The sequence below is a fragment of the Marmota monax genome, unplaced genomic scaffold (assembly GCF_021218885.2).
Source record: "Marmota monax isolate L192 unplaced genomic scaffold, Marmota_monax_Labrador192_F-V1.1 WCK01_AAM20220418_F8-fsc00026, whole genome shotgun sequence".
NCBI classification, from domain to species: Eukaryota; Metazoa; Chordata; class Mammalia; order Rodentia; family Sciuridae; genus Marmota; species Marmota monax.
In genome coordinates this window covers 12,539,330-12,565,028 of record NW_026693108.1, presented here as the reverse complement: position 1 = coordinate 12,565,028, position 25,699 = coordinate 12,539,330, and the positions used below count along the sequence as shown (strand labels likewise).

The 25,699-nt window shown below is 49.2% G+C and overlaps 1 protein-coding gene across 8 annotated transcripts in view; it reads left to right on the top strand.

Moving 5' to 3' along the window:
* Farp1 (FERM, ARH/RhoGEF and pleckstrin domain protein 1) overlaps window positions 1–25,699 on the top strand; it is a 259,842-nt gene that overhangs the window by 118,188 nt on the left and 115,955 nt on the right. Inside the window, exon 1 of one of the 8 annotated variants that reach the window (XM_058582772.1) lies at window positions 18,523–18,549. The exons of the other annotated variants lie outside the window; for them this stretch is intronic. Within the exon in view, the coding sequence (XP_058438755.1) occupies window positions 18,538–18,549 (12 nt within the window). The 5' untranslated portion in view covers window positions 18,523–18,537. Of the gene's footprint in view, window positions 1–18,522; window positions 18,550–25,699 lie in introns of those variants that run through there. 8 annotated transcript variants of the gene reach the window in all.

The window sequence follows — 25,699 nt, the reverse complement described above, 5'->3', positions numbered from 1 at the left end:
GGAAGGAAGGAAGGAAGGAAGGAAGGGAGAGGGTAGTGGTATGCATGTGCACGTATGGGCATCCATGTTTATAAACTCACAAGCCTGGCTGGTAACACCACGTTCAGTAGAGATCTACAGGGAGTGCGTCACGTATTAGTACTGAAAGATTTTTTTTTTTTTATCCTAGAGATTGAAACCAGGGTCACTTAACCACTGAGCCACATCCCCAGCCCTTTTTATGTTTTATTTTGAGAAAGGGTCTTGCTCAATTGCTTAAGGCCTTGATAAGTTGCTGAGGTTGGCTTTGAACTCATGAGCCTCCTGCCTTAGCCTCCCAAGTTGCTGGGATTATAGGCGTGTGCCACTGCACCTAGCATAGTGCTGGAGAGAGAGGGAAGAGAATATGCAAAGCCCCTGAGGTAGAAAGGCATTGGAGGAACAACAAAGCAGCCTCTCTGGCTGGAATGCAGTGAGAGGGATGGTGTGGTAGGGCAAGGAGCCCAGAGAAGTAGCAGGAGGTCAGGAATTTAGATTTCATTGTGAGTGACATGATCTGACTTGACCTTGCACAAGGACCACTCCAGCTGCTAATCGCAGTGGACTACAGTGGCCAGGAGCCCCTTGGGTTGAAGTGGCCCCGGTTCAGGTGGGAGGATGCGATGGAGTCCCAGATGTGTGCTGAAGGTAGAGTCGATGAGATTTGCTAAGGAAGGGGGTCTTGGGTATGAGAGGAGGAGGAGTCCGGCACCATGCCCAGGTTTTTGGTCTGTGCAGCTGGCAAGGTGGAGGTGCCAGTGTTGAGAAGAGGAAGGCCAAGAGGTGATTGCATAAACAAGAACATAGGTTGCTGGGTCTTTGGTATTTTCTTTGTTCCACACAAAAGACTCTGAAAGGATGCACGTCTCTGAATGGGGAAGTATTCCAGTCGCCCGATTTTTTTGGTTCCTTGGGTCTGCAAAACTGGCCTCCATTTTCCACCCCCGGCAGGTGTTTTGGTTGTAAAATGTGTCTGTTCAGCACAACCTGCATGGTTGGATTCCAGACCTGCGGGGTCATTCCTGTGATGGGCAGGTTTCTGCAGGGGACACTTGTCTATCATCAGGAGTGTTCCCACACCTCAGCAAGGGTCCCATCCTGACGCTGGGAGTGACTCGTGCGTTAGTCGGCTCTCCATTGCTGTGACAAAATGTCTGAGAGAATCAGCTTAGAGGAGGAAAAATTTACTTTGGCTTGGAATTCTGGAGGCTTCCATCCAGAGTCATTAGGTCCTGTGATTTGGGCATGTGGAGGGACAGTGTATCATGGAGGGAGCCTTTGGCCAAGGAAGCCTGTTCACCTCGTGGTGGTTGGTTGAAAGGAGAAAGGGAGGATGAGAGGGAGAGAGGAGGAGCTGGGTCCCGAGACCCCCTTCATGGACGGCCTCAGGGGTGTGAATCCAGTAGACCCCCAACTCCTGAAAGGTCCACCACCTCCCAGCAGTGCCACAGGCTGGTGACCAAGGCTTCAACAGATGGACCTTTAGGGGACATTTCAGATCCAAACTGCAGTACCCCACAAGCTAGCAGAGAGCTCCCCACGTTCCGTCAGCTTCTCACCACAAGTTGCTTCTCCCTTTTGCTGGGTGAGTGACTGTCCTGGCCTCTGGGTCCCCAAGTCTTTGTTATAGCACCCCTGTGAACTGTCCATTGGCCACTCAGAGCAGGTCTCTACCAACGCCACCAAGTTGACACCGTGTGGCCCAAATACTCCACAGCGTTTTCTTGGAGAGAGATTGTCTTGTGAGGCCCGGAGACAAAGCCGCGATTGAGGAGTGATGCTGGGAACAATAGCTTCTGTGTTCTCACAAGAACCTCTTTGGAGAGCAAACCAAACTTGGGTGGGTGGACCTTGGAAAGGTCCAGGAGTGGGAAGCAAAGTGCAATTATCCTCCCCTGCAGGAGTTTTTCTGTTGACATTTCCTGTTCTTCACAAAGCACCGTGTGTGCCCTTGCATGTGGTGTTCTGGAAGCATCCACAAGGCGTTAGTGTCTCTTACATGCTGTGGATAATTTTAAAAGTATCCATTCATTACCTGACTTGAGGGAAGGGAGCCCACTGAATTCAGTATCGCATTCGTATTTTCACCCAGAAACCTGACGTCCGAATGGGCTTCCCATTCTCCATCCGACGGGCTCCTGGCCTTTTCTTCAGTTGAGGACGGGGGGCTCCCACCCATGGGAGATGCCATAAGTGCGCAGCAGGAATGAGGCGGGTGGGGGAAAGCCAAGGGGGGAACGTGCGTGTGACCAAACATTTTAGCCTGAATAATGCGATGGTAATGTAGCCCGTGGTCCAGAAGGGCACCTCTCAGAACAGAGGCCACTTGTGGCTATTTAATTCCAATTTAAATAACTTTGCTCTGGCATATTCAAGGGCCCAGCAGCCACCCCTGCTTAGGACTTAGCTCAGGTCTGGAGCAGTACCTCAACCCGATGGTGTGGGACGTGGCACAAGGACCATCTGTGGTCAGTGACACGCATTTCACTCATGTTCACCCAGCCCGAGGCCTGAGGGGAGGAAGGTGCTGGGAGGCCCCCAAGAATCTTGTTCCGTTGTGATGGTGCAGTCATGGTGGCTGGTGCAGGGAACTCGTTTTTTTGTTTTTGTTTTTGTTTGCATCTTTGAGTCTGGATTTTCTCCTCCTTCCTCTTACTTGAAACCCTGGTTGAGGACATGACAACGTGCTACATCGTACCTGCTCTGTGCAGGTAACAGGCTCGCTTCCAGGATGCTTAAAAATATGACCCACGTTAGTAAAAAAGGAATGGCATATCTTAAATCTAGGAGGCCAATTAGAGAGGAAGCAAAGTGAGAAGGAGAACGGGTGAATGTTAAAGGTCTTTCATGGATCCTGTTATCTGACTGCACCCAAGACCAAACCGACGAGGCCTCTCTTCTCAAGTCACTGTGGCTTATGAACGTCATCCCCCCACTCATCAGTCACATTTAAATGGAGCCCGTTGCTTTCTTTTCTGGCTTAGGCCAGGCATGCAGGGTCAGTGTTTGCCAAGCTCAGAAGGCCTGGGAGGACAGGACCCAGGGAGGGCTGGGGTGGGCAGTGTTCCTCCCACAGCAGGGCTGCTTCGTGGGGCTCCCACCAGATGACCCCGGAGGCTCAAAGTCATTCTTCAGAGGAGGTGAATGAAGGCCACCCAAGAAAAAGGGAAGTGGCTTCCCAGAGGAGACCACTGAGGAAACGTGGACCCCTCTGTGGCTCCAGGCTGTATTCTGTAGGTGACTCCAGAGTCTGTGGGACACTTCTGGGTGTCCAGCAGCTCACAGAGGCCTGGAAGTGGACTCCAATGGTGTGAGGGATAGTTGGTGTAAGGAATCGAAATTTCCACGTTCACTACTTACCATGGATGAGGGTTGAAACAAAGCCGGGGCTGTTGCAGTGACAGACAGTTACGAGAGGTGGCCTCCCTGAGCCTAGAGAAAGGCAGAGCAGGGACTTATCAGGCTAGCCTGGGCAGCCAGAGAAGACGCTGCCCCGTCCAGGTGGTGAGCAGTCATAGTGCTGGCTCATGGAGACGCCATCTTGTTCACCTGGATCTTCTCACTGAGGGCCAACAGACCTTTGGTCATGGCTGGGGTGCCAGACGCTTCTGGGCCACGAGGTAAATGTGGCGATCCATCAAGATAGGCTGGTGTTGTCAAGCAAGCAGACGTGTGAATGCAGAGATCCATCTGTGAATATTCTGTAGACTCAAGCCATCCCCCAACTTTTGATTCTCTCTGGCCAAGCTAATTGTTTTTTTTTTTTTTTTTTCCTGAAAGGAGAAGAGAGCAAACAGGTACATGCATCAGCATCATTTGACCCTAGAGTGGCTTCCTTTGACCACACTGAAAAGAACTGGTCACTAACTACTAGGTTCATCTTGACCCTCCTCTCCTCATTGAAGGAAAGCTCAGCCCTATGAAACAGGCATTATATACTTGTCAGGAGCACCGTAAAGCAACTACCTTGATAAGCAGCTCACCAAGAAGAGCAGATTATCAGATGGCGTGAAGGGCGCGACTCTCTTTTAACTAGCTCTTGACAATTATTGACAAATACTGTTACAGTGTGTGTAAGCTATATTTGGATCATGCTGTGCTCCCACCAGTGAACTAAGAGTTTCTCCAGATGTCATATGACTTAATTTAAAATAAATTAAAAAAAAAAAAAAACAAACCCCACCTTGTGAGGTGAGGACAGTGACCTCATCATTTCCTTCTCCGTGTGAGTCACTGTAGGGAAAGACAACGAAACAGACGAAACCCGCCGTGAGCATGAGGGTGAAAGCAGGGAACGGTGACTTCTGGAGAGAATGCATTCAAAAGTCACATGCAGAGGGTGTTTTGAGATTGGTTCTGTTCATTTGATTGTTTGATGTCTTCTTCCCCTACTGGCAAGAGTGGAAAGCATTTCATTCTTCAAAAAAAAAAAAAAGTGTCCCCAAATGTTTTTTTTTTTTTTTTTCAAGTCCACATTTACTTACCTAAAAGGCTACATTGTTAGTGAAAATGAATGAAATCAATGTTTTGGGCTTCTTGCCTGGTATAAATTGCTACTCTTTCGAAGTAGTCCTATTGAGTAGTCCTTTTCAAAGGGCTTCTAAATTACGGGGCAGGAATCATAAGTTGGTTTGATTCCTCTGCCAGGCCCCATTAATTCATGGTGGCTAAGGGAGCAGTATGGTGCCATTCAGAGTGTCCTTGGCGGACACAGGAAGGACAAAAGGGATGTTTGATGTGATCTAAATTTGCCATCCTTTCTCTGAGGGAGGCCATTGGTTTAGATTTAAGGACACTTGCTGGGTCACTACCTTTGAGTCACCTGTTCTGTTCACGAACTCCAGGTTTGCAAACAAGATCACCTTTGAAAGCATTGAAAATCTTCAGATAAAAATAATCTCCCAGGTGTCCATCTCTGTGGCTGGGTGAGTCAGTTTGCTAAACATATTTGACTTGCTGATCTTGTTCCACAAGGCATCGTGGCCTTAAAGAATAGTTCCAGCCGTTAAGAGATGGTCAGAAATGTTTTCCTTCCAGTCTGAAAACTACTCCAGAAATACAAGTCAGTTCAGATTTGTTAACTAGGATGTTTGGCATATCAAATAATAAATGCCAATATTCTTTATGCAGCAGTAAAGAGTTGAAGTTAGAAGATTAGGGTATATATGTATCTGTGGGGTGTTCTCAGATTTTTTTTTTTATTCTTAAAATTGATATAAAGTGGAAAGGGACATAATAGCTACAATTCAAAGCCTTGAACTTGAATACGTTTAGGCCGCGGGTCACCTCCAGCCCAGTGCTTCTCCAGGCCGACTGTACATGACACTCTCTGGGGAGCTTTAGAAAGGCATGCCCGTTTGGGAACAACTATTCTAGCAGAGATCTGTCTGTGGTTTCCTCAAAGTGAACTCCTCTATTATCTACCACTGGTAGGGTCACCCTGGATTTGGCCTCCCCCTTCTCCTGCCTCATTTCTTCCTTTTCCCTGGCCCCCTGGCTGCACCCCACCCACCCACCAGAGCATACCCGTGTCAGTGCCGTCACCTTTGCCCACACTGTTCTCTGTCCTTTCTGCAATCTCCCCATCTCTTGCCGTTCCAGTTCTCTGGGTAAAATGGCTTTCCCCAAGCAGCTCCTTCCTGCAGAAACGCCCTTCCTTCCCAGGGCAGAGGTGTTTCCTTCCTTTGCATTTCCATGGCCACTGCTGTTGGAGCCATCGCTCTTCAGGTGTGCCCACCACTCCTACTGCAGGAGACGTTCCAGAAGCATTTGCTGATGAGCGAGTGCACTGGGGGTAATACCTGCCTTCCCTTCTGTGGTTCTGAGCCCTGTTAAAATGCTTGTAAACAATAAAGCATTTTGCAAAGATAAAGTGATTTAAATGACTTTTTAAATGACACTGATTTTAAATGAGTGGTGGTTTTTAAATGACAACAAATGAATATCCATTTGTCACCTTCCTATAAAGTCGAGTCAGGATGAGGGCAGGGGTGCTTTACTTATTATTCAGAGAACCGTCTGGTAGCCCTGCAGGTGGATAGGAAGCCTCACCACGAGGAGGGAGGGCCGCAGAATCGCCCTGCATGGCCAAGTGCACGGTGCAACACGGTGCAACGCAGCTCACCAACTGGAGCTAATTAGCTGATGTGTTTGCCTTGGGCAGCAGCTCTGTAGGTCCAAACCCTTGTCCAAATAGCTGAGCCGCCCGTGAACTTTTATTATGTGGACTTACATCTCTCAAAGCCATCTGCGCGCGTGGTTTTTGTGAAGCAATTATGGTGCAGGTGTGCGATGGAGATGAAGTAATGGCTTAATTATTTGGTGAAACAGCAGGCGTTGTGGACTGGGGATAGGTTTTGCAAACTTCCAGGCTTTGTGCATGCCATTTTTTTGCAATTTTAACAGCCTAGAGAGAGAGAGAGGAAGGGGGAGAGAGAGAGAGAGAGAGAGAAAGAGAGGAAGAGAGGAGGGAGAGAGAGGGAGAGAGGAGGGAGAGGGGGTGGAGGGAATTGTTGTAACTGCAGCCAGCGGTATACAATAATTTTAAAATGCCAGCCGGCTCTATTTTTAAACTGAGCTATGAGAAAGTCTGCCTGATTTGTGTCTTCAGTATCACTGCTGTGGGGCAGAGGGAGCTTGATGGGGATGCCCGTGTGAACCATGCAGGGTAAGCCAAAGTTGGGTAAACGCACATGGTTGGGAGAAGAGGCCTGTCTTTCTTCAGATTCTCAGAAGGGCCCCATCCGCCACCCCCATAGGAATGAGACTGTTGAGTGTTGTTTTAGATGTCTTTACAGTTCTTAATTGAATCTAGGAATTAAAGATACACCTTGAAAGAGGTATTTGTCATGTCCTAGGACACAGAAGCAGATCTTGGTCATTTTCTATATTAATCCACCCTCCATGCATCTCCTTTGCTGTCGTCCCACACATTTGCATTTTGACCTTGACATTTCGGAAGAGAAACCACAGAGAGGTAGAGAATGAAATGAACCACGAAAGCAGTATGCTAAGACAGAAGGTGACCCAGAATTTCCATGCCAGGAATCCCCACCCCCAGGCTCCTGAGCTGAGCCTCTGATGGCCCTGGTGTGCCCTGTGTTTTTAAGCACCTGTCACATACCTGTCATTTTGCATGTACCCTCCATTTTTAGCCCTTACAACAGCACTGTAAAGGAGGTGTGGTCATCCCCCACTTACCAAGGACCTTCGTACACCTTGCCTGGGGTTCCTCCCTCTTCTGTGTCCTCATTCACGCCGTTTGACATGGACACTGACTGCATGGCCCCAAGTTTGCACAGAGATGGGCTTAGCGAATACATACTTTCCCTGATGAGCACAGAAAATATCATTTCCAAAATGGACGACTTAACCTCTGTAGGAACTGCTTGTCACGTTCCTTCCTTTCTGTCATCATGGTGTGCCGACCTGGTAAGGATCAAGCAGTCAGTTTAATTTTTCTCAGCTACTCTTGGTTCTCGATTATTTTGTGTTTGCTCTGCCAGCTGTTCCCAGGAATATAGTGAGGGCCTTGTTTTGCTTTTATCTGTGTGCGTGTCTGCTGTTGACCCTTCCTGCTGAGGCTTCTACGGAGGTTCATGAGTTCTTCAGTTCTGGAGTGTGTGCACTGTACAGAGAAGGTCGGTGTCCCTGGCCGTCTAGGGGTTTTGAGCTGGTGAAGGAGACTTGAGTCTCCAACACGTTGGCTGTGTGATAAAGTGGGGGAGTCACCTCTGCTGATGAATGGGTAGTGTGTTTCTTCCCTCCTCCCAGATACTTGTGCTCGGGGAATTCATGTGGTTCTATGCTAAAGGTGCATGTGCATAAGGGTTTTCAGACCTTGTGCTGGTGGAGGCACAACGTCATGAGCAAAGTGGCTCAGATGCAGGAGGGTGCTTCTGAGAGCCATGGGGCTGGAGGGATGGAATGGGGGACAGTTGATTGCACTGGGCGAGCGGTGAGCAGGCTGCAGGCATTACAGCCCCACTATGTGTGACCCAGAGAATGTTAATGACACATTACTTAAAAATGATAATAATTAATTTCTGGGTAAGGAAGTAATTCATGCCCCTGTAGTGGTGGTGGTGGGGGAATGTTGAGCCCACACAAATTTAAAAAGAAGGGAAAAAAATTCTACCCTGCAGAGATAACCATTATGATAAATGTTGAGTGTCTGTTTTTCTTCCATATAGGATACCTATTAATATTGACCTTTGCTGAATGCAGCTTTTCTTTGCCTCCCTATCTTTACACCATCTCTGCCATGCACTGAGAACAAGCCGGTCACCAGCCAAGAGACATAAAAGCGTGCTCTGGCTGGCTCCATCTGAAAGATGGCTCCCAGCAGGTGAGGGAGAGGGAAAGGAGGGGCTGCCTATTGAAGTCAGGATGTTGTCATTATGCATTCAAATGATTTCTTTCCTTGCCTGTTCCCCAGAAGACGCAGAAGCCTTGAGCATTGTGTGTAGAGTTATGCTCCTAGGGGGGCGGGCAGCAGAATTGCTAAAGAAGAAAAAGTATTTTAAAAAGGTATGGTCTGGGCCAAAAGGACCACATTAAAGCCTTCACTCCTGCAATCGACTTGGAAATTGGGATTTGTATGTTATAAGTGAAACTAACCTCCTTCCTTTGCTTTTCCCTTCCCTCCTTCCAGACACCGAGCTCTGAGGCTAGCAGGGGCTGGAGAAGGAGGACCACCTGTGCCATCTTACGGGGCTGGCTTTGGTGATGTGTGTGACATCAGGCTTTCCCCTGGGTCACTGTCAGGTGTCTGGACCCATGGTCATCCAAACCCCATCGCTGTCTTAGCTTCCATGGGCTGTTCTATGACAGTGGAGTAAGATGGGCAGAGGCTTCGGGACACTCCTGCAGCACCCAGGGTGTGTGTGTGTCAAATGTGTTTTGAGTGGGTTGATTTCCAGGGAAATGTTATGTTCTATGAGGTTGGAATTATAAATGCATGCACAAAGTGTTCTGTAATTATAAGGTATCTTTGCCTTCCCTCTTGCCAGGGCCACTCTGTCAGAACTCCCTTATTTACAGCTGGGGGGACCCTTCCTTTGTGTCCCCACCCCCTACTTTTTTCTAAAAAAGAGTAGCTTCATTGATATTATTCTACTACCTAGCTTTTTTTTTTTAATATAATGCTCTTAATATTCAGTTATTTCTTTGCAGAAAGATTTCTCCAAAAACATTGGCCTAGTCAGGTTTCTGGTTTCTGTGCTGTCACCAAACAGGGGCTTTGTGGTTTTGGAGAATTAACTTTCAATGGCCTACTTTAATGCATCCTAAATGACAGGGCACTGGCCTAGCTGACCTCTCCGGTGTCTCCAACATGAAATCGTGGTTCTGTACGGGGTCTAGAGCAATGATCCTCAACTTGGGGCCACTCTGCCACCAGGTTACTCTGGTCTGGGGACTGTTGGTTGTCTTCTAATGGCATCTGATTGGTAGAGGCCAGGGATGCTGATGTCACCTACAATGCACAGGACAGCCCCACCACCAGGCATCGCTTTCAATGTCCATTTACCACTGAAAGCTCCCTGAGTGGGAGATGGATTGTCAGATGGCCTGCGTTAGGGACACAGCTCTCCCATGTGGGGTTATTGGCCCTGGAAGAAGCTGGAGTCCACTTGGATGCTGGGGCCATTAGAGATGTGTGTGGCTCGTTTTCTTCTCTCCTGCAAGTGTTCCTGGCAGTGCCTTAGAAGCTTGGCCTCTGTTTACTTTCCATGGTTTACCTGTATCTTTCTACATTCCTGGGCTTGGATGATTAAAAGCTTTGAGTTTTCTAGATGATATTGTATCATTTAATCTTTCTAGGGGCAATGCCTGGAGAAGAGACATTTCAACAAAACAATTAAGGTGATGGTCTAACCCTTTTGGTTGGCTTTGGGGCCGGGGGCGGGGGCAAAGCCAAGCAATGATGGCGTGTTAGAGCACATACTGCAATACTTAACTTGCCTTGGGAGACACATGTTTTTATTATTTGGTAAAATATGCATGTAACCGGGGAGTGTGGCTTGCACCTCTTTTTAAAAGCAGAAGCCAGAGACGCTAAGCTAGGTGGGAGGAGGAGGGTTGCCTCCAGCAAGCTCATTAATTAGGGGGAAGGGATTTCACAAACAAAACAGCCCAGTGGCCATAGTCTTTGAAATTCACAGACAAGTATCCTTTTCCCTAAAGAAGCCTGGTTCTTTTAAAGGAATCCTTATTGCAGACACACCTTAATTTGAGCCCTTCCATACACCTCCTGAACTCCCCATGGAAGAAAAGCAGCAGCAAATAGAACTTTCCAGGCTTGGGGTTCAGTTGCCACATTTTGGCACGACCCAGGGGCTGGCTGGTGAGCTGTTCCTTTCCTCCTCCATGGCAAGCCCTAATTAGACCTGCATAATAACACAGCAAGCGTACTTAAGGAAATTCATTTCTCCCAAGTGCCTGGGTGCTTCTCCTCCTGCTGCACCGAGGAATTCATCTGTACTTCACTTTTGCTCTTCCACTTTTCCAGTTGTTCCAATTTCAACCCTCAACACCGGCTTTTTTGAACCATCGCAGACATGAACAGCCAGAGGTGGTCCCTTTGGCTTTCAGGTCGCTTCTCCACTCAGGGCAGATAGCCCTCTGTGGGCATGCACAGGTGGGCCCTGTTAGCCTTCTGCCCAAACGCTGACCATGGCCTGGGTGTTTGAAGAATTTCCCCCTATATCATAGTTTCCTGGACAGCCAGAGAAAGGGTCAGATGGAAGAGTGCGGAACGGGTTGGCTCTGCCCCTCAGCACTGGAGCGGGGCCAGTGTGGCTCTCATCAGCTCTGGGTTCTTTGCAACACCATTTGGCTAAAGTGGAGAACATGTGATGTCAGACAGGTCCCAGGACAGAGAACTGGGTTGAGGTGGCCGGTGGGTCCTTGCAGAGTTTTTATGGGCACACACTGTGGGCATCAGATCTTTGTGTGTGTGTGTGTGTGGTGCTGGGTACTGAACATGGAAATGCTCAACCACTGAGCTATATTGCCAGCCCTTTTCATTTTATATTTTGAGATGGAGTCTCACAAAGTTGCCCAGGCTGGCCTCAAACTCATGATCCTCCTGTCACAGCCTCCCAAGTCACTGGGATTATACACATGCACCAGCACACAAAGTCTTTTTGATTGTAAAGGGAATACCAGTAACGTGTACATGGATTGGACACACTGACTGAGCCTCGAAAGCATCATAGTAAGTGTAAGAAGTCAGTTATAAAGGACTACATGTCGTTTGACTGCTATTATGGGGGAAGGTCCCCGGGAGTCCACACATAGAGGCAAAAGCCGATGACCCTTGTTGGGTCCAGGAGTGGGGTGGAAATTGACTACAGACAGGCATGAGGATGATGGCAATGTTTTATAACTGGGTTGTGGGAATATTTGCAGAATCCTATAAACTTACCAGAAAAAAAAAAAATCATTGAATTGTATACTTCCAGTGGTTGAGTTTTATAGAACCTAAATTATATGGCAATAAAACTGTTAAATCGTACTTTGGTAGGCTTTTGTTTGGGGGCTGCTGGGAGGGATTGAGGACCCACAGAAAGATTGATACAGGATGCTTTTCTCCTTCTGGTTTGGGCAAACAAGCTCATGACTGATGCTGTTAACACGTGGAGCTCTTGAACAAAGTCCTCTCTGACTATTCCCTTAGCCTTCACAGGCGGGTACCGCACGGTACTCGTCTCGTCTGCCAAAATGTTTAACGTATAAGAGCTCATAGTTCACACGTGCAGGTCATAGGTTTATATACAAAGGGAAATCTCACTAATTGGGACATTTGAGTTTAGTTCAAATTAGTAATATATCCGCATGTTTTGCAAAAAGAAGTGAAATTCTAGAATGTCTGCAAAATCAGAAAGAACTTTAGAGGTCGCATGCTGGAGGACCGGCACCATGAAGAATATCTGACAACTATGAAAGTCAGACTCTGCACTGTTTTTGACCAGCTCATTGAAAGACATCAAAGTTAAATTATTTCCTTTGACTAGAAAGTTTTATTCTTCGCAGCTCACTCACTCTCTGACCCTAGTGGTGTCTGAATTTAATTGTGAGTCCCCTTTTTCCTTTTTCCCTGTCTAAAACACTCTGTCCCTAATGGTCCTCCCTGTTTACTTTGGGAAATGCTGTGTTTCTAGAAGGCTGCTGAGGGTCAGTCCTGGCCAGGTGTGAGCTCCCCCACCCCGAGCCCCTCAGTGCATTCGTCTTGGTGTGCAGCAGGTCCCCAACCCCCCCTGGAAACTGCTCCCAACCTGCCAGACCTGAACCAGGGACATCACGGCACCCCTGGGTAATGCCGTGTGGTGCTTAGTCGAAGGCTCTTGTCTTCACCCATATTCCTGTGGAGTTTTTCCTTCATGATTTTTATCCATCCAAAAGCAGGATGGTTATTTTTAAATGGTTTATAGATTTTTAATGAGGTTTCGAAGTGACCCATGGTTTGGCTTCATTTATTAATTCATCAACCAACTTCCCCTCCTCCCAGGAGGACAGGTCCAACATGAAACAGCTCCAGGTGGGAGGGAAAGAGGGATGCTGAGGGGTGGGGGCTGGAGCCCAGAGTGCAGAGACCCGGAAAGCCTCCAGGTGCAGTGGGTCCTCCTGGGCAGCAGGGGGTGTCCTTCGTTTTAAGTGGCATCTCCCTCGCAGAGTAAATGATGGGCTGTGACAGTGGTGCTTCTCTGTCACATCAGAGGGGCCTCACCCATCTCACTGTTCAGCCCTCCCTGACCCTCGCCAAGTGCTACAAGGTCATGACCTCACTGGCCTGGCCATAGTTCATGGGTCACAGGCTGGTGTGTTGGCTTCTACCTCAGCCTGGAGCGTGGAGTGCATTCGTCTTGGTGTGCAGCAGGTCCCCAACCCCAGTTTAACCTGCAAGTCCCACAGCAGGTGCAGGAGAAATGCTCCGTTTTTGCCTGAGCTATTAAGCCTGGCCATGGTCTATGTTCTTCCTGTTGAGTGGGGACCTAGTAAGCACGGCCATATGCTTTTAGCTGGGGAGTCGAAGTTCACTGTCATTTGTAGTTAGAAGACGGAAGGACGTTTTAGTCAGCTTTTTCGCTGCCATGACCAAAAGACCTGATAAGAACAATTCGATGAGGAAACGTTGACTTTGGGGCTCACGATTGCAGAGGTGTCAGAGGTCTCAGTCCACAGACCACTAACTCCATTCCTCAGGGCCTGAGATGAGGCAGAGCATCATGGCGGACGTGTGGGGCAGAGGAAGGCAGCTCAGGACATGATCAGGAAGCGGAGAGGGCTCTGCTCAACAGGGACAAATTATATACCCCCAAAGATCAGTTCCCAGGGTCCCACTCCTGCAGCCACACCCTACGCACCTTCAGCTCCCACCCTGTTAATCCCATCATGAGATCAAGTCTCTGATTGGGTTAAGGCTTTCACCACCAGATCGTGTCCCCTCTGAACCTTCTCGCATTGTCTCACACAGGAGCGTTTGGGGCAGGCCTCGTGTTTAAACCTCCACAAACGTGTGCAATAAGGACTTTAAAAAATGTCCCTTTTTCCCCTTAGGTCGAAACCTTTGTTCATCCTCTGACGACAACTTGTGTTTCTAGGGGAGGGACGTAATCAAGTATCCCCACTGTTGGGGGCTGTGGGAAACAGGAAGCTCCGTGGTCCATATTCAGAATAGAGTATTCAGCCTCAATTGGGATGTAAGATCCGGTTGCAGCCACGTCATTGCAGCCCTTCCCTTTGCCCGCCCCCATTTTAAAATTAGCTAATCGCATAGATTGTACCCCCCAGCTCCTCCTGCCAGGGCCAGGGCAGCGCAGGGTTGGGGATGGAAGCCGGTGGACTGTCGCCCAGTTGCGCTCGCCAGCCAGGCTCGGTAGCACCCTGGGGCAGGAGGGAAGCTTGCCCTGCCCACCCACTTCCAAACAGGGACTGACTTCTGTTTCTAGCAGTGCTGACCACGCGTTTGGATCAGCGTCCATTTTTTCCCTTTGCACTTCACACGCCATGAACTTTTCCCAGGAATTTCAGCAATGAGCACCATTTCCGCTGCTTCACTTCCTCCAGTGGCCTCTTCCTTCTCCTCACGGCCACCTTCGCCAGTTTCTCCAGCTGCCTGTTAAGTTCTCAGTCAGCTAGGGTCAGCATTCCTACGATCTGCCGTTGCTTCTGGAACGGTTATGTCCGACCTGGATTTCACTGCTAGGATGGGTGCTTCCCATTTCTTCACTGCATTTTCACTTTGGTTGGCCAGTTCCCCTTCTCAGGTGTCCATGTGGATAGAGTGTGACATGGGCGCATCACTGGGGAACCAGGAAGCAACACGGCTGCCCGCATTGCTGTCTGTGTGGGAGCTGAGTAATCACCGTGCAGGGACCATCTTTAGTAGACTCCGAAGAAGTGTCGAGAGTGGCCGCTGATCCTGGGCATCATGTGCACCTGTGTTTTGCAGAGTGCTCTGGGGACTGGCGAGCCCGAGGCAAAGGTCAGACTTCATGCAGTTACTGCCAGCTAACTATATCACGATTGCTGAAGTTCACACCGTGCTATTGGGAGACTGGTGCAGTTTACTTGTGGTGGCAGCTGAAATCGGTGCATGTCAATGATGCCAAGCAAGGACCTCTGTATTCTTACAAATGTGGGGGATTGCCTGATCCACCCCAGTTCCCTTTTTGTGAGAGGATGAGGTGGGAAGGGACTGGCAGCTTCCCACCGTGTCCACTTTTCCCCTGGGTTTCCCCGTTGTTACCCCTGTTCCTCCCAGCCCCCTCCAGGGAACCTGCTGTTGTCCCAGGTCACAGGTGAAGTAGCAGCGCAGAACTCGGAGAAGCTGTCGCCAGCCTAGTCACAGAGCTCGCTCACTGTGGAGCATGATTAGTTAATTGGCTTTTCCTTGGAAGGCGGCTTGAATCAAGATATCATCATTGATTTTTTAATAAGGTCAGGAATTCTACAGAACTTCTAGAACCTGAAGTTCAGTTCAGTTTGTAAGACCACACCTAGATCAAGTTATGGACAGAAGTCACAGAACTATAACACCAGGCGAGAAGTGGGTCCCAGGGGAGCCCATCCTTGCAGGAGGCCCTCTCATCTGCCTGGGGGCACCCCCTATCCCAGACATCTGGCCGCGTGGGGTCCCGAGTGCCACCCCACCTTGCGCCCTCTCACTCCCAGGCCTCCCACCTGTGCAGGTCTCGTGCCAGGCCCGTGGTGTACTCATGTGATGTTTTATCACGCGGCCGTCTTTCCTTCCTGCCGGTACCCAGGCAGGCCCCCTGCGATTCCTGCTAAACACGTATTTTTTTTTTTTTGCATGTGTTTATTCTTGTTTCTTTTGGACTCTGGAGCTTTGTTTAGATCTTCACAGTAACTAACAAAGTAATGGGCCTCCCTGGGCTCCTAGCAGTTCCGTCTTTCCCTCTCCAGTATGGCCTTGCCGTCTGCCAACTTCCTAAAGCTCGATTTCAATAACGTGACACTTCTGGAGCGCGCCTCTGGGTGATCTTTCATTGCTGCCTGGATGAAGTTACTTGGCAGGGCGGCAAGGCTGTTGCCATCCCTGGGTCTGGCTGCCCGCTCAGCTCTGCCCTTCTGCGGCTCCGTGTCGTCATGGGCGAAGGCTCTGAGGTTCACACCCCTCGGGCTTCGCTCAGGCTGCCCTGGCCTTTGGCAGGTGTCCCTCAAAAGTTCCATTCCTGGGTTCTGAAACCTGCAGAGTAAATCGGTTTTTGTCCCGTGGTGTCCTCGAGAATAGCATGCGTGGCCTTTGCTTTTGTTTACGTGGCTTTCCCAAAGGATTATGTCAGGACCTTGGGGACGATAACTGTCCAATCTGTGTTTGCCCCGTAGCAGGCATTCAGTAAGTGCTCATTCAGTGATAGGGTTTCAGGGTCATCGCTCTCCTCATGGGCTTCAGGGCCTGTGGTACCTGAGTGCCAAGGTCATCCAGGTGGCTATTGTTGGTCCAGCAGTTGAGAACTGTGACTTGAGGAGATGGACAGTCGTGGTCCCCTCTTAGACGGTGCAGCCAGGGAGTCAGGAAGGTTGATGGAGGAAGGTCAGTGACTGGGTGAAAGGCTATAGTCACCGCCCAGTGCCATCCACAGGTGGCCACATGTTGTACTGAGCACTTGAATTGACCCAGTGTGTTGCAAGCGTGAAAGACACGCTCAATTTCAAAGATTTAGAACAGCAACAACAAAGAATGTAAAAAACTCAATTTTTTATATTATACATTTCAATATTTAGAAGTTTATTATAAATTGTAATTGTATGTGAATTTATCTTAATTTAAAAACATTTAAGCCAGGCGTGATGGTGCATGCCTAGAGTCTGAGGCAGGAGGATCACAAGTTCAAAGCCAGCCTCAGCAACCAAGCGAGGCCCTAAACAACTTAGCGAGACCCTGTCTCGAAATAAAAAGGGCTGGGGATATGATTCAGTGGTTACGTGCCACTGGGTTGAATCCCTGGTACCCACCTCTCAAATGTAGCTACTAAAATATTTAGTATGTCGAATTGGCAATGTCTTAGAGCTATTACATTAAATAAAATACATTAATAAAGTTAATTTCAACTTTTTAAAAAGTAGGGCCACTGGACAATTTGAGACCGTATTTACAGGTCATACTCCAGTCCTCTTGGATAGAGCTGGGCTAGAGAGACGCTGTTGGGAGCAGAGGAGGACAAGGGGACGTGCTTAAAGAGGAATGAGAGGGCTGGGGTGTGGCTCCAGGGTAGAGCACTTGCCCAGCGCGCAGGAGACCCTGAGCTCAACCCCAGCATCACAAAAGCCAGACTTAAAACTACAGGGAATAGAAGTGGGAAGAAGGGAGGAAGGACTGCTGTCTGTGGGAGCAAGGGAAAGCAGAAACTGCAAGATTATAAGGAAGCCATCAAACAGCGCAGGCTGTCGACAGGCTGGGTAGTGGGGACCTTAGCCCCTGACCGCAGCCCCTGCCTGAATCGCAAACATTAAGCAGTGGGTAAAACTGGTGCTGTTTCTCTTATTCTGAAGCCATTTCTGTGTCGTGTAGCATAATTAGAGAATAAAGTAAGAAGAAAGAAGACGTATTCATCACCCCTAATTCTAGTCTTCAGAACTAATCCCCTTGAACCTTGAACACTCACCTTCTTTCTGGTCTCCTTCCGCATTTGTATGCATTTATGTACATGTATGTGTAATTTTTTACACCAATGGCCTTCCTTGTAATCCGCTTTTCTGTTTCACTTAATGGATGAAATAGTTTTTTTCATTGTAGGTTTAAATGTAAGATAGTCACTGATGGAATACAGAAGAAAAAGATCTGAAGTGAATATTATTATTCTGTAACACAGTGCGCATGGCACCCCCTTTCCGTCCCCCATTGACTCTGAGCAGCGGTGTCTGGGCTTGCCTGGGATTGCCCAGGGAGCGGCCTTTCCTCAAACCCACTGCTAAAACGCTCCCCGATTCTTAGGACTGCCACCAGAGACTGGAATAAACCTGAGTGCTGGTAGTCAGGTGCTCATCAGGGAATCCTCCCTGTCACTCATACAGCTGTGCACAGGCCCAGACGCCACCGCCCTAACATGGTCTTGAGCAGGTTATATTGAGGAATTTACAGCTAAGAATTTTAAAAAAATTATTTTGCTGTTCCACAGAGGCTACGAGGTAGAGGTTCTCACTGGACATGTGAGGATGGGGGAATGTCAGTGACAAGCCTGGCAACGTGGTAGATTTCAGACGCTGGGAGGCCACATTCGCTGCAGCAGCTATTGGCCCAGAGGCTCAGCCAGGGGTGGGTGACGTGGCCACAACCTAGATTGGTTTCACATGGTAACTTGACCTCCTAAGAAACGCAGTATTTATCAGTATACCCAAATTGTCTGTTGAGATTTCGTTTGTTTTGAATTTCCCGTTTGAGAAGAATCTTGATGTATCCGTCTTTCTGTCTGCAGAGGGAGTTCAACTCCTTGGGGATGTCGGGTCCTGAGCAGGAGAGGTCAAAGGGCACGGCAGAGACATTCCCAGGGACTGCCAGGGTTCTTGGAGCAGGAGGCAGGCCCTGCTTGTGCTCAGCCTGTGGAAGGCGGAGGAGGTAGCTAGGAAATTCCACAGCAGACAGGCCTGAGGCCTCGGAATTAGTAAGACTATTAATGATAGTTACAGCAGAAACTATAGAACACAGAGCAGCGACGTCACCACTCAACTTCCACTGGGGGCTGGGTACCTTGAGATGTCCCTTTTGCATGTGACATTTTTTCGTCTTTAACACAAACCTGTGAGGGAAGCAGTAGTCTCACTTTACAGAGGAGGAGGCTGAAGCCCTGAGGCTCGGCCCTGTGTCAAGGGCCTGTGGCCAGGGAGTGGAGGCAGGGACTCAGCCCAGCTTCGGGCTCCAAAGCACCACGACTCTGTGTCCTCCACTCCCACCCACTGCTCTGCACCAAGCCTTCTGGATATTCAGCATCTTTCCGTTCCATGACAAGCTCTCTCAAGCTTTTCCTGCCAGCCAAGAGCAAGGAAAATTGACAGATGGAACATCAGGTAAGGGGGGTGTGTGTGTATTGGCGAAGTGGGGACTGTTTTGTTGCAATTCCTTGGGCGACTTTTTTTTTTTTAATTTAAAAAAATCTCTGTAGAGAAATTTCAAAGTAAAAGCCCTTGAAATTCTTACACAAAGAACTTTTGCTTTGAAAAAATCAACTTTGATGAGCCGGACTGGTCTCCTATAATGATAGGTTTGCTGGTTTGCACACAAACCACTCTCCTTAAGATGGTTACTGCTCCGTGGCCAAGGTTCAGGTTTGAGATGGAGAAGGGAGGTTTCTGCTGGGGTTCAGTTTTCATTGTGATGATGTGGGGAGAAGCCACGCAGTGCTCTCTCGTTCAGAAGAGTTGTCAGCCTGACTCAGAGGCATACCGAGTGGCCCAGCTGGCAGGGGTGTTTTGTGAATGGGTGGATTTGGAAATGGGAACATTATTTATAAGGAAAAAACTTGGAAAAACAAAACCCGCATCACAACTTTTCTTTTTTCCTTTCTTCTTCCTTTCACGGGTTGCTCAGGAAGACAGGCTGTCCTGGGTCAGATTGGGTCTCCCCCCAAAGACACATTAAAGTCCTCACCCCTGGTATTATTTAATCTCACTTGGAAGTAGGGTCTCTGCAGATGAAATGAAGACATGTAAAGATGAGGTCCCTGGAGGAGGATGGATGGGTCCCCAGCCCAGGACACTGGTTACTGTGTAAAGAGACCCAGAAGAGGAACCCGATGAAACAGACACACAGGGAGAAGGCCATGTGACAGTGGAGTGATGTGGCCACCAGACAAGGACGGCCAGCCACCAGCAGGGGAGAAGCAGGGGTGCTCTCCTTTAGAGTCTCCACCAGGAAGCCACTGACCCCCTGACCTCCTGAACTGTGAGAGGGTGGATCTGCTGTGTGAGGTCTTGCTGTTGGTGGCACTTTGTCACTGCAGCCCTAGGGAGCTGATGCCGTTCACTACTGTGGGCACCATCTCCCCTGAGATACCTAATGCTTCCCTCACACCTTGTCCTGCTAACTTGAGCATGGATCTGAGGTCGTTCTGTCAAGCAAGAGGACAGGAGCCCTCAAAACAAGACTTGTGAAACAGGTGACCCAAGAGGGACAAGGGGCACGGTCCCGCTCAGCCTCCCTCTTATCCATACCCATACTGTGCCTCCCCCTCCCTCCCAGAGCTCCTGTGACGTTTCACTTTCAGTAAAGAAGGAAAAACTCCCTTGAGCGTCCGCATGGTCTCAGCAATCGCTGGCTTCAGGGTTGGCGTTCCATCCTGGCCCTCCACCATTGTGCAAGTTATTGAGCTTGAAGCTCAGGGTGCCCTGAGTGTACAGGGACGCTCTGGGCCTGAGTACCTTGTGGACACATGGAGGGGGTGTGCAGGGAGCCCTGGATGTGTGGCATATGGAACCACTCTTCTCAGTGAGAAAGAGCAGGGAACACGTTTTACCAGGAGTCTACCAGGCGCTAGAAGTTATTATTTGATCTTTAAAAATGCTTTAGAACTGCTGTTTGTATCCCAGTGCTTCTGAAATGCCCTGATAATAATCAAGCTTCCCCTGGGTCATCCCTGTCTCCTAGGGAACCGTTAGGACCAGGAGAATTCGTGTGCATGAAACGGCTCACGCAATCCACAGCATTCAGTGGTGCTCAATAAATGCAAGTTTCTTTCGATGCTTGACAGTGCCGACCAAGTGGCGTTAGGCCCTCCACAACATTATTGTTGATTTTTACAATTTCAAGACAGACTTGAGAAAGGAGGGGGAGGTGTCCTGGCATCCACCACCCAGCTGGCTCGACAGGATGATGGAATTTGCTCTCATGAGGTCCTCCAGGCCTTCAACTCCTGACCTCCTCTTGAGGACATTAGACTTCGTGAATAATCCGGCTCTAGTGGCCCCCAGGGTAGCCGTTCCTGGGCCTCTCTGGGGAAGAAGAATGAGCTGATCAGGGAAGGGAGGAGCCGGAGGAGGGGTGGGTTTTACATCTGCGTTGGGAGGGACTGTCTGTTTTCCTGGGGATTTAGATCATGGACAGCAGATGGTTCAAAGGCTCCGAGTGGAGAAGGTTGGAAGGGCACCAGGACCCATGGGGACGAGGGAGGCTGAGACCCCAGAGCTGAGAGGCCCGGCAGCAGATGGCCAAAAGGAGGGAGCTCTGCAGGCTGCCTGGGGCTCTTCCGACGGCTGCTCCTTGACAATGCCCTGCTAATTAAGGGTGAAATGCTCTAAGCAAAGGCATTCAGTCCCCACAGCCGAGTGTGGGTCAAGCTGCGCAGATTTGAATTCATGACCTGCTCAACTCATTACCTGGGCCTGTCTGTCCCCACATGGGAGTGTGAGGGGACAGATGTGAGAACGGTGGTCTCGTGAGAGTCCCGTGCTGTTCTTCCAAAAAAATCAGGCTTCTTTGGGAAGACCAAGATGACTACAAAGGCCAAGGCGGTGGAATGACAAGCGTTCAGTCATCCACACCTGCTCTCCTCCTTCCTTCCCCTGGTCACCTTGGACATTAAACTTCATGAATAGTTATTAAGTTTGAGTCGCCATAGTTGGGAGGACTCCCTGGTGGCTTCTGAGTTCCAGCTCAGTGGAGTGAGCAGCCAGGCAGGAAGAGGCTCAAGCTGACTTTGTTTCAAGGCTGAGTCATAATTACAACCCTCAATTAAAATAGCTCTTACAGCCTTACGTTCTGCAGCATCTGATTGTCATTAATAATCTTAAACAGTCTCAGCTCTTCAGGCCGATCCCTCCTACAGACAGTGTGGCCCACGCTTTGCTTTTCCATCTATAAAGTGAACACGCAGTTGTATGGAACGGGTTGGGGGAGGTGGGGGCTCTGCAGAATCCCACGATGTCAGTTGGGTTATGCCACCTCTCACCGCTGTCACCCAGTGCCATTTGTGCCAGCATCTGACTGGAGGTTCTTCCCAGTCCCTGAGTGTGCGTCAGCCCATCTCAGGCAGGTGCTGGGCTGTCTGGCCTATCCAGAAATACAAAAAGGTACCCTCTGGGTGGATGAGTGGAGGAAGGTGAATTGCTCTGGGCAGATGCTGTAGCGACAGGTCACATGCTTGGGACCCAGTCTGGCAAGAGATAGAGGCCACGTGCAACCCCCACTCAGCCCTTTCCTGCAGATGCGGCTCCACTTGGCTCCTGAACCCAAGGCAGGAGAATCAGGCTCTAATTTGTTCCCTCCTTATGGCCCACCCCTGGGATTCTGCTGTGTCTTGGGTTTGGCCAGTGTCCAGGCCCAGAGGCCACCCTGAACCTTCTTGTTTTGGTCTAGTTTGTAGGACAAAGCCTGTACTGTAGTTTCCTGGCTGGGACCAGTTGTCTCACACCCCGCACCCCCTTCTCCTGGCCTCTGGTCACCATCCTGCTTCACAGCAGATGGACTCCCTAGGAGAACGGTCATACCCCCATTGACGAGCAGTAGCAGCTCCCAGCTCTGCTACCACTCGGGGAGCTCTGCTCTCGGTTCCTCCCCTTGTGAGCACGTGTGAATCACCACGAGAACCCCACTAGGCCGGGACTTTCATCCCCAGTTTCACAGATCAGGAGATGAGGTGCCTGCCCAAGGTCACAGCCAGCACCGCACAGCACACACCCTGACCTTTGGCAGACTCCTGTTTCCTGGTGCCACTCACCCCTGAGGCCCAGGGCCCCACCACATTCACCCACCCACGTGAGGTCCATCACTGGGAAAGGTCAGTGCCCAGTACCCCAGGTCTGTGCCGCCGAGTGCTCTCATGGTTGGGTCTCCTGGGCCAGACTCCCCTTGTCCTCGTCCTTGTGTCTTCCCTTCCCACCTAAGGACCTCCAAGTGGCAGCCTGCACCAGTGCCAGTTCTGTTGAGGCACACGGCTAAACTTCCATTCATAACAGGCAGCTGCCCAAAGGCCACGTTGATACTTTCACCCAAAGATTATACCATGAGGAGCTTGAGTGGGAATGGTGTTCTCTCCTTCAGGTGCATTTGGGAGGTCAGATGTGATATCTGCAGGGACAGAATTAGACCTGACATTTGAGCATGTGGGATGGGTAATTTCACGATAAAAAATTAACTCGTGCTTAGCAAGAGCCCATTGGAAAGCAAACAGATGTCTTCTTTACTTCCTATTTAATAAACCTAGGAAGGAAAAACCTGTAAGACGGATTCTAAAATTACCTCTCGTATCACAGTTTACAGCAGATGCTGTGGGCACGTGTGGGGCTTCCTCTCAGAAAGCGAGAGCACATGTGTCGAAGGCAGGGCCTCCTGTCTGCCTCTGGCTCCCTCCCCCTCCCTCTCCCTGTCCCCACTGTTTCTCTCTGAAAGAAAGGATAGTCATATTTTACACTTATTTTTTAATTAACAAAAATCCCTTCTATTTATTGTGTGCAACATATCGTTTGGAAATAAGTATGGTTGGTTATAGTTTTGACAAAGCTGAGTAAAAAGGAAATTGCCGCTACCAGAAAGAGTGCGAGCAGGATTTAGTAAACGGAGCCCCCTCCTGAGTGGCCTCCTTCAGGGCTGTGACCTGGAGGTGCTGATTTACAAACATGTTGCCCGTAAGATGCGGTTCCTCTTCTTCAGAGTCTCAGGCCGTTTTTAGCTATGGGGGTGATGGGTTGGTTTCTCTTCACTTGTTTTCTGAAGATGGTCGAGTTGGAATTTGAGTTTTTAGTTGATCCCCTCTAACTTTGGGAGTAGGTGGCATCTGGGTCACCTGGGGCTGTCTTAGCAATGTGCCATAGACAGGGCGACTTAAACAACAGGGATCTATTTTCTCACACTTCTAAAGGCTGCAAGTCCAAGATCAAGGTGTTGGCAGTTTGGTTGTGGCTTGTGGGTGGCCACAGAAGAGCAGAGTGACCGCGGTCGCGCGTTCTCTCCTTGGACACCAATAAAAGGCTCTTGGTCTTATCAGCCATTGCGTTCAGACAGCCCTCCAGGACTGCTGTGTGTCCAGGAGAGCAGCGCCGTCTCCGCGGACCTCATGCAGTAGGGGAACCCTTCTGCCTGGATCATTTTATTCCTGTTGGCCTGCTCCCTGTGGCTGGAAACCGGGGACCCAGTGGGGTCATCAAGGCACACACCTCTCAGTCTGGCCGTTCAGTTACCGGTCGAAGGTAACAGGCAACAGAAGCAAACCCGAGTTCCCCGTCAGCAGGAAGACACAGCTACACTTAGAAAAACGGTTGTGTCTGGGGAAAATTTCTAAGAATTGAAAACAGCTCAGGGGGAAAAAAAAAATCACCATCGGGTTCTTCCAGGGGTTTGTGGTGTGGTGCTCTTGAGGCGATGGCTGGGCTGTTAGAAGGGGGACAAAAACAGCGATGCTCAGAGACCTTTCCAGGGAGTTGACGCAGGGCTGCTGCAGAGCAGCGAGGGTCTGATGTTGAGGTGGAGCCGGGAGACGAGAAGGAGCCACGTGCAAGGAACTGTTGACCCTTTCCAGAAATCGGTGCAGGAACCCCCTGCCTCACACAGCCTCCATATTCTAGCTCCTCGTTTATTAAACTGCAGCTATCTTGAGCATTGTCGTTGGGAAATTGTCATATGGAATCAAAGAATGTTTGCCATAATGAGTCATCTAGAGATCCGGATTTCAGTACCTGCCCAGCCGAGGCTTTGGAATTGGGTAAACCTGAGTGTCAATCTAAAGTCTGTCATTTAATAACTGGCGCAAGGTGCCCTCGGTTTCTTCCTCCAGTACTTCCTAGCAGGCTTCTGTGAGGGTTCAATAGAGACAGGATGTTCAGCGACACCTGAAAGGTCTTTCATGTGTGATCCTGCCACTCTGAGGAATTCTCAGTGACAGGCTGCTGGCTCACCCAGATGGAGCACCAGCCTGACTGTGACCCGAGTCCACCTGCTCCGTGGACATCAGGATTTAGATCACTGTCCTGTTTGGCAACGGCTGCAGGGCTGCGCTGTCTTCCTTTTGATGAGCAGTGCTTTGTAGTGGAATATGGTCCTGATGCCACGTGACCAAGACCAGGATGTGGCTCAGGTGGAGCCAGAGGAGAACTGAGGAGCTCAGGTGGAGTCACGGAAGACAGGCTGTTGCCTGGGAATTGTCCAAGAAGCACCACTCAGGGAGCACCCTGGATGTAAAGTGCTTGAAGATTGTGTAAATTTTTCATTTCATTTCATTGTGTAAATTTTTCATTTTTCATTTCATTTTGGCTACCATGTGGTGTGGTAGCCAAAACCCAACCAACTGAGAGCACACACAAACCTACACACACACACACACACACACACACACACCACACGCACCACGCCCTAAATGCCACACATACACATTAGTGTCTACAACACAGAGATTATTGTCCTAGAAGCTAGTTTCTCCAAAACTTTTGGCAGAGTAGCTATTTGCCATGGGGGAGTGAGAAAAATAGTTGCATTCTCAACAGGAAGAGTTTATGGGTGTAAGTCCACATTTTAAAAAACAGTAACATAGCTAGATGTTTGCTGGCACTACACAACTTCAGGAAGCAGTAGGGCTACCCACATTAAACATGGCTTAAAACTGCCTTGCATGGCAGCCCTGGATGTAATTTATCTTATTTTTAATCATCTGTGGTGACAGAAAGCATTTGTTGCTTATAGTAAGTAAGATGATCCATTATTCTTTTAATACTTTTGAGAGGAACTTGATTTTTGGTTGGCACTTAGGAGTCATAGGTTTAACAATGAAGTTTTAGATTTTCATTGCTATGTCTAAACAGGTGTGCCAAGGTAGTGGAATTAGGCAAGTAGATTTAAAATATGGTTCAGTGGGGCCCAGTGGCACACACCTGTAATCCAGCTACTCAGGCAGCTGAGGCAGGAGGATCACAAGTTCCAGGCGGCCTGAGCAACTTGGCAAGACTGTGTCTCAAAAAGTAAAAAAAGTGCTGGGGATGTAGCTCAGTGGTAGAGCACTTGCCTGAGTTGAGTCCTCAGCACTCTGAAAAGAAAATGTGGGCCAAATGGTCTCCAAAATGGGAAACACACAGTGCTTCACTTTTCTTGCTGGCTTTGGAGATACGGTTATTTTAGGCATCGGAGACTTGTGTTATTATGATATCAATAAGTCATACATTGAATGTATGCCTATTAAATATTTCTAGATCATTCCTAGCATATGGAAACATTACATACTTGTTTTGATCTGTAGGT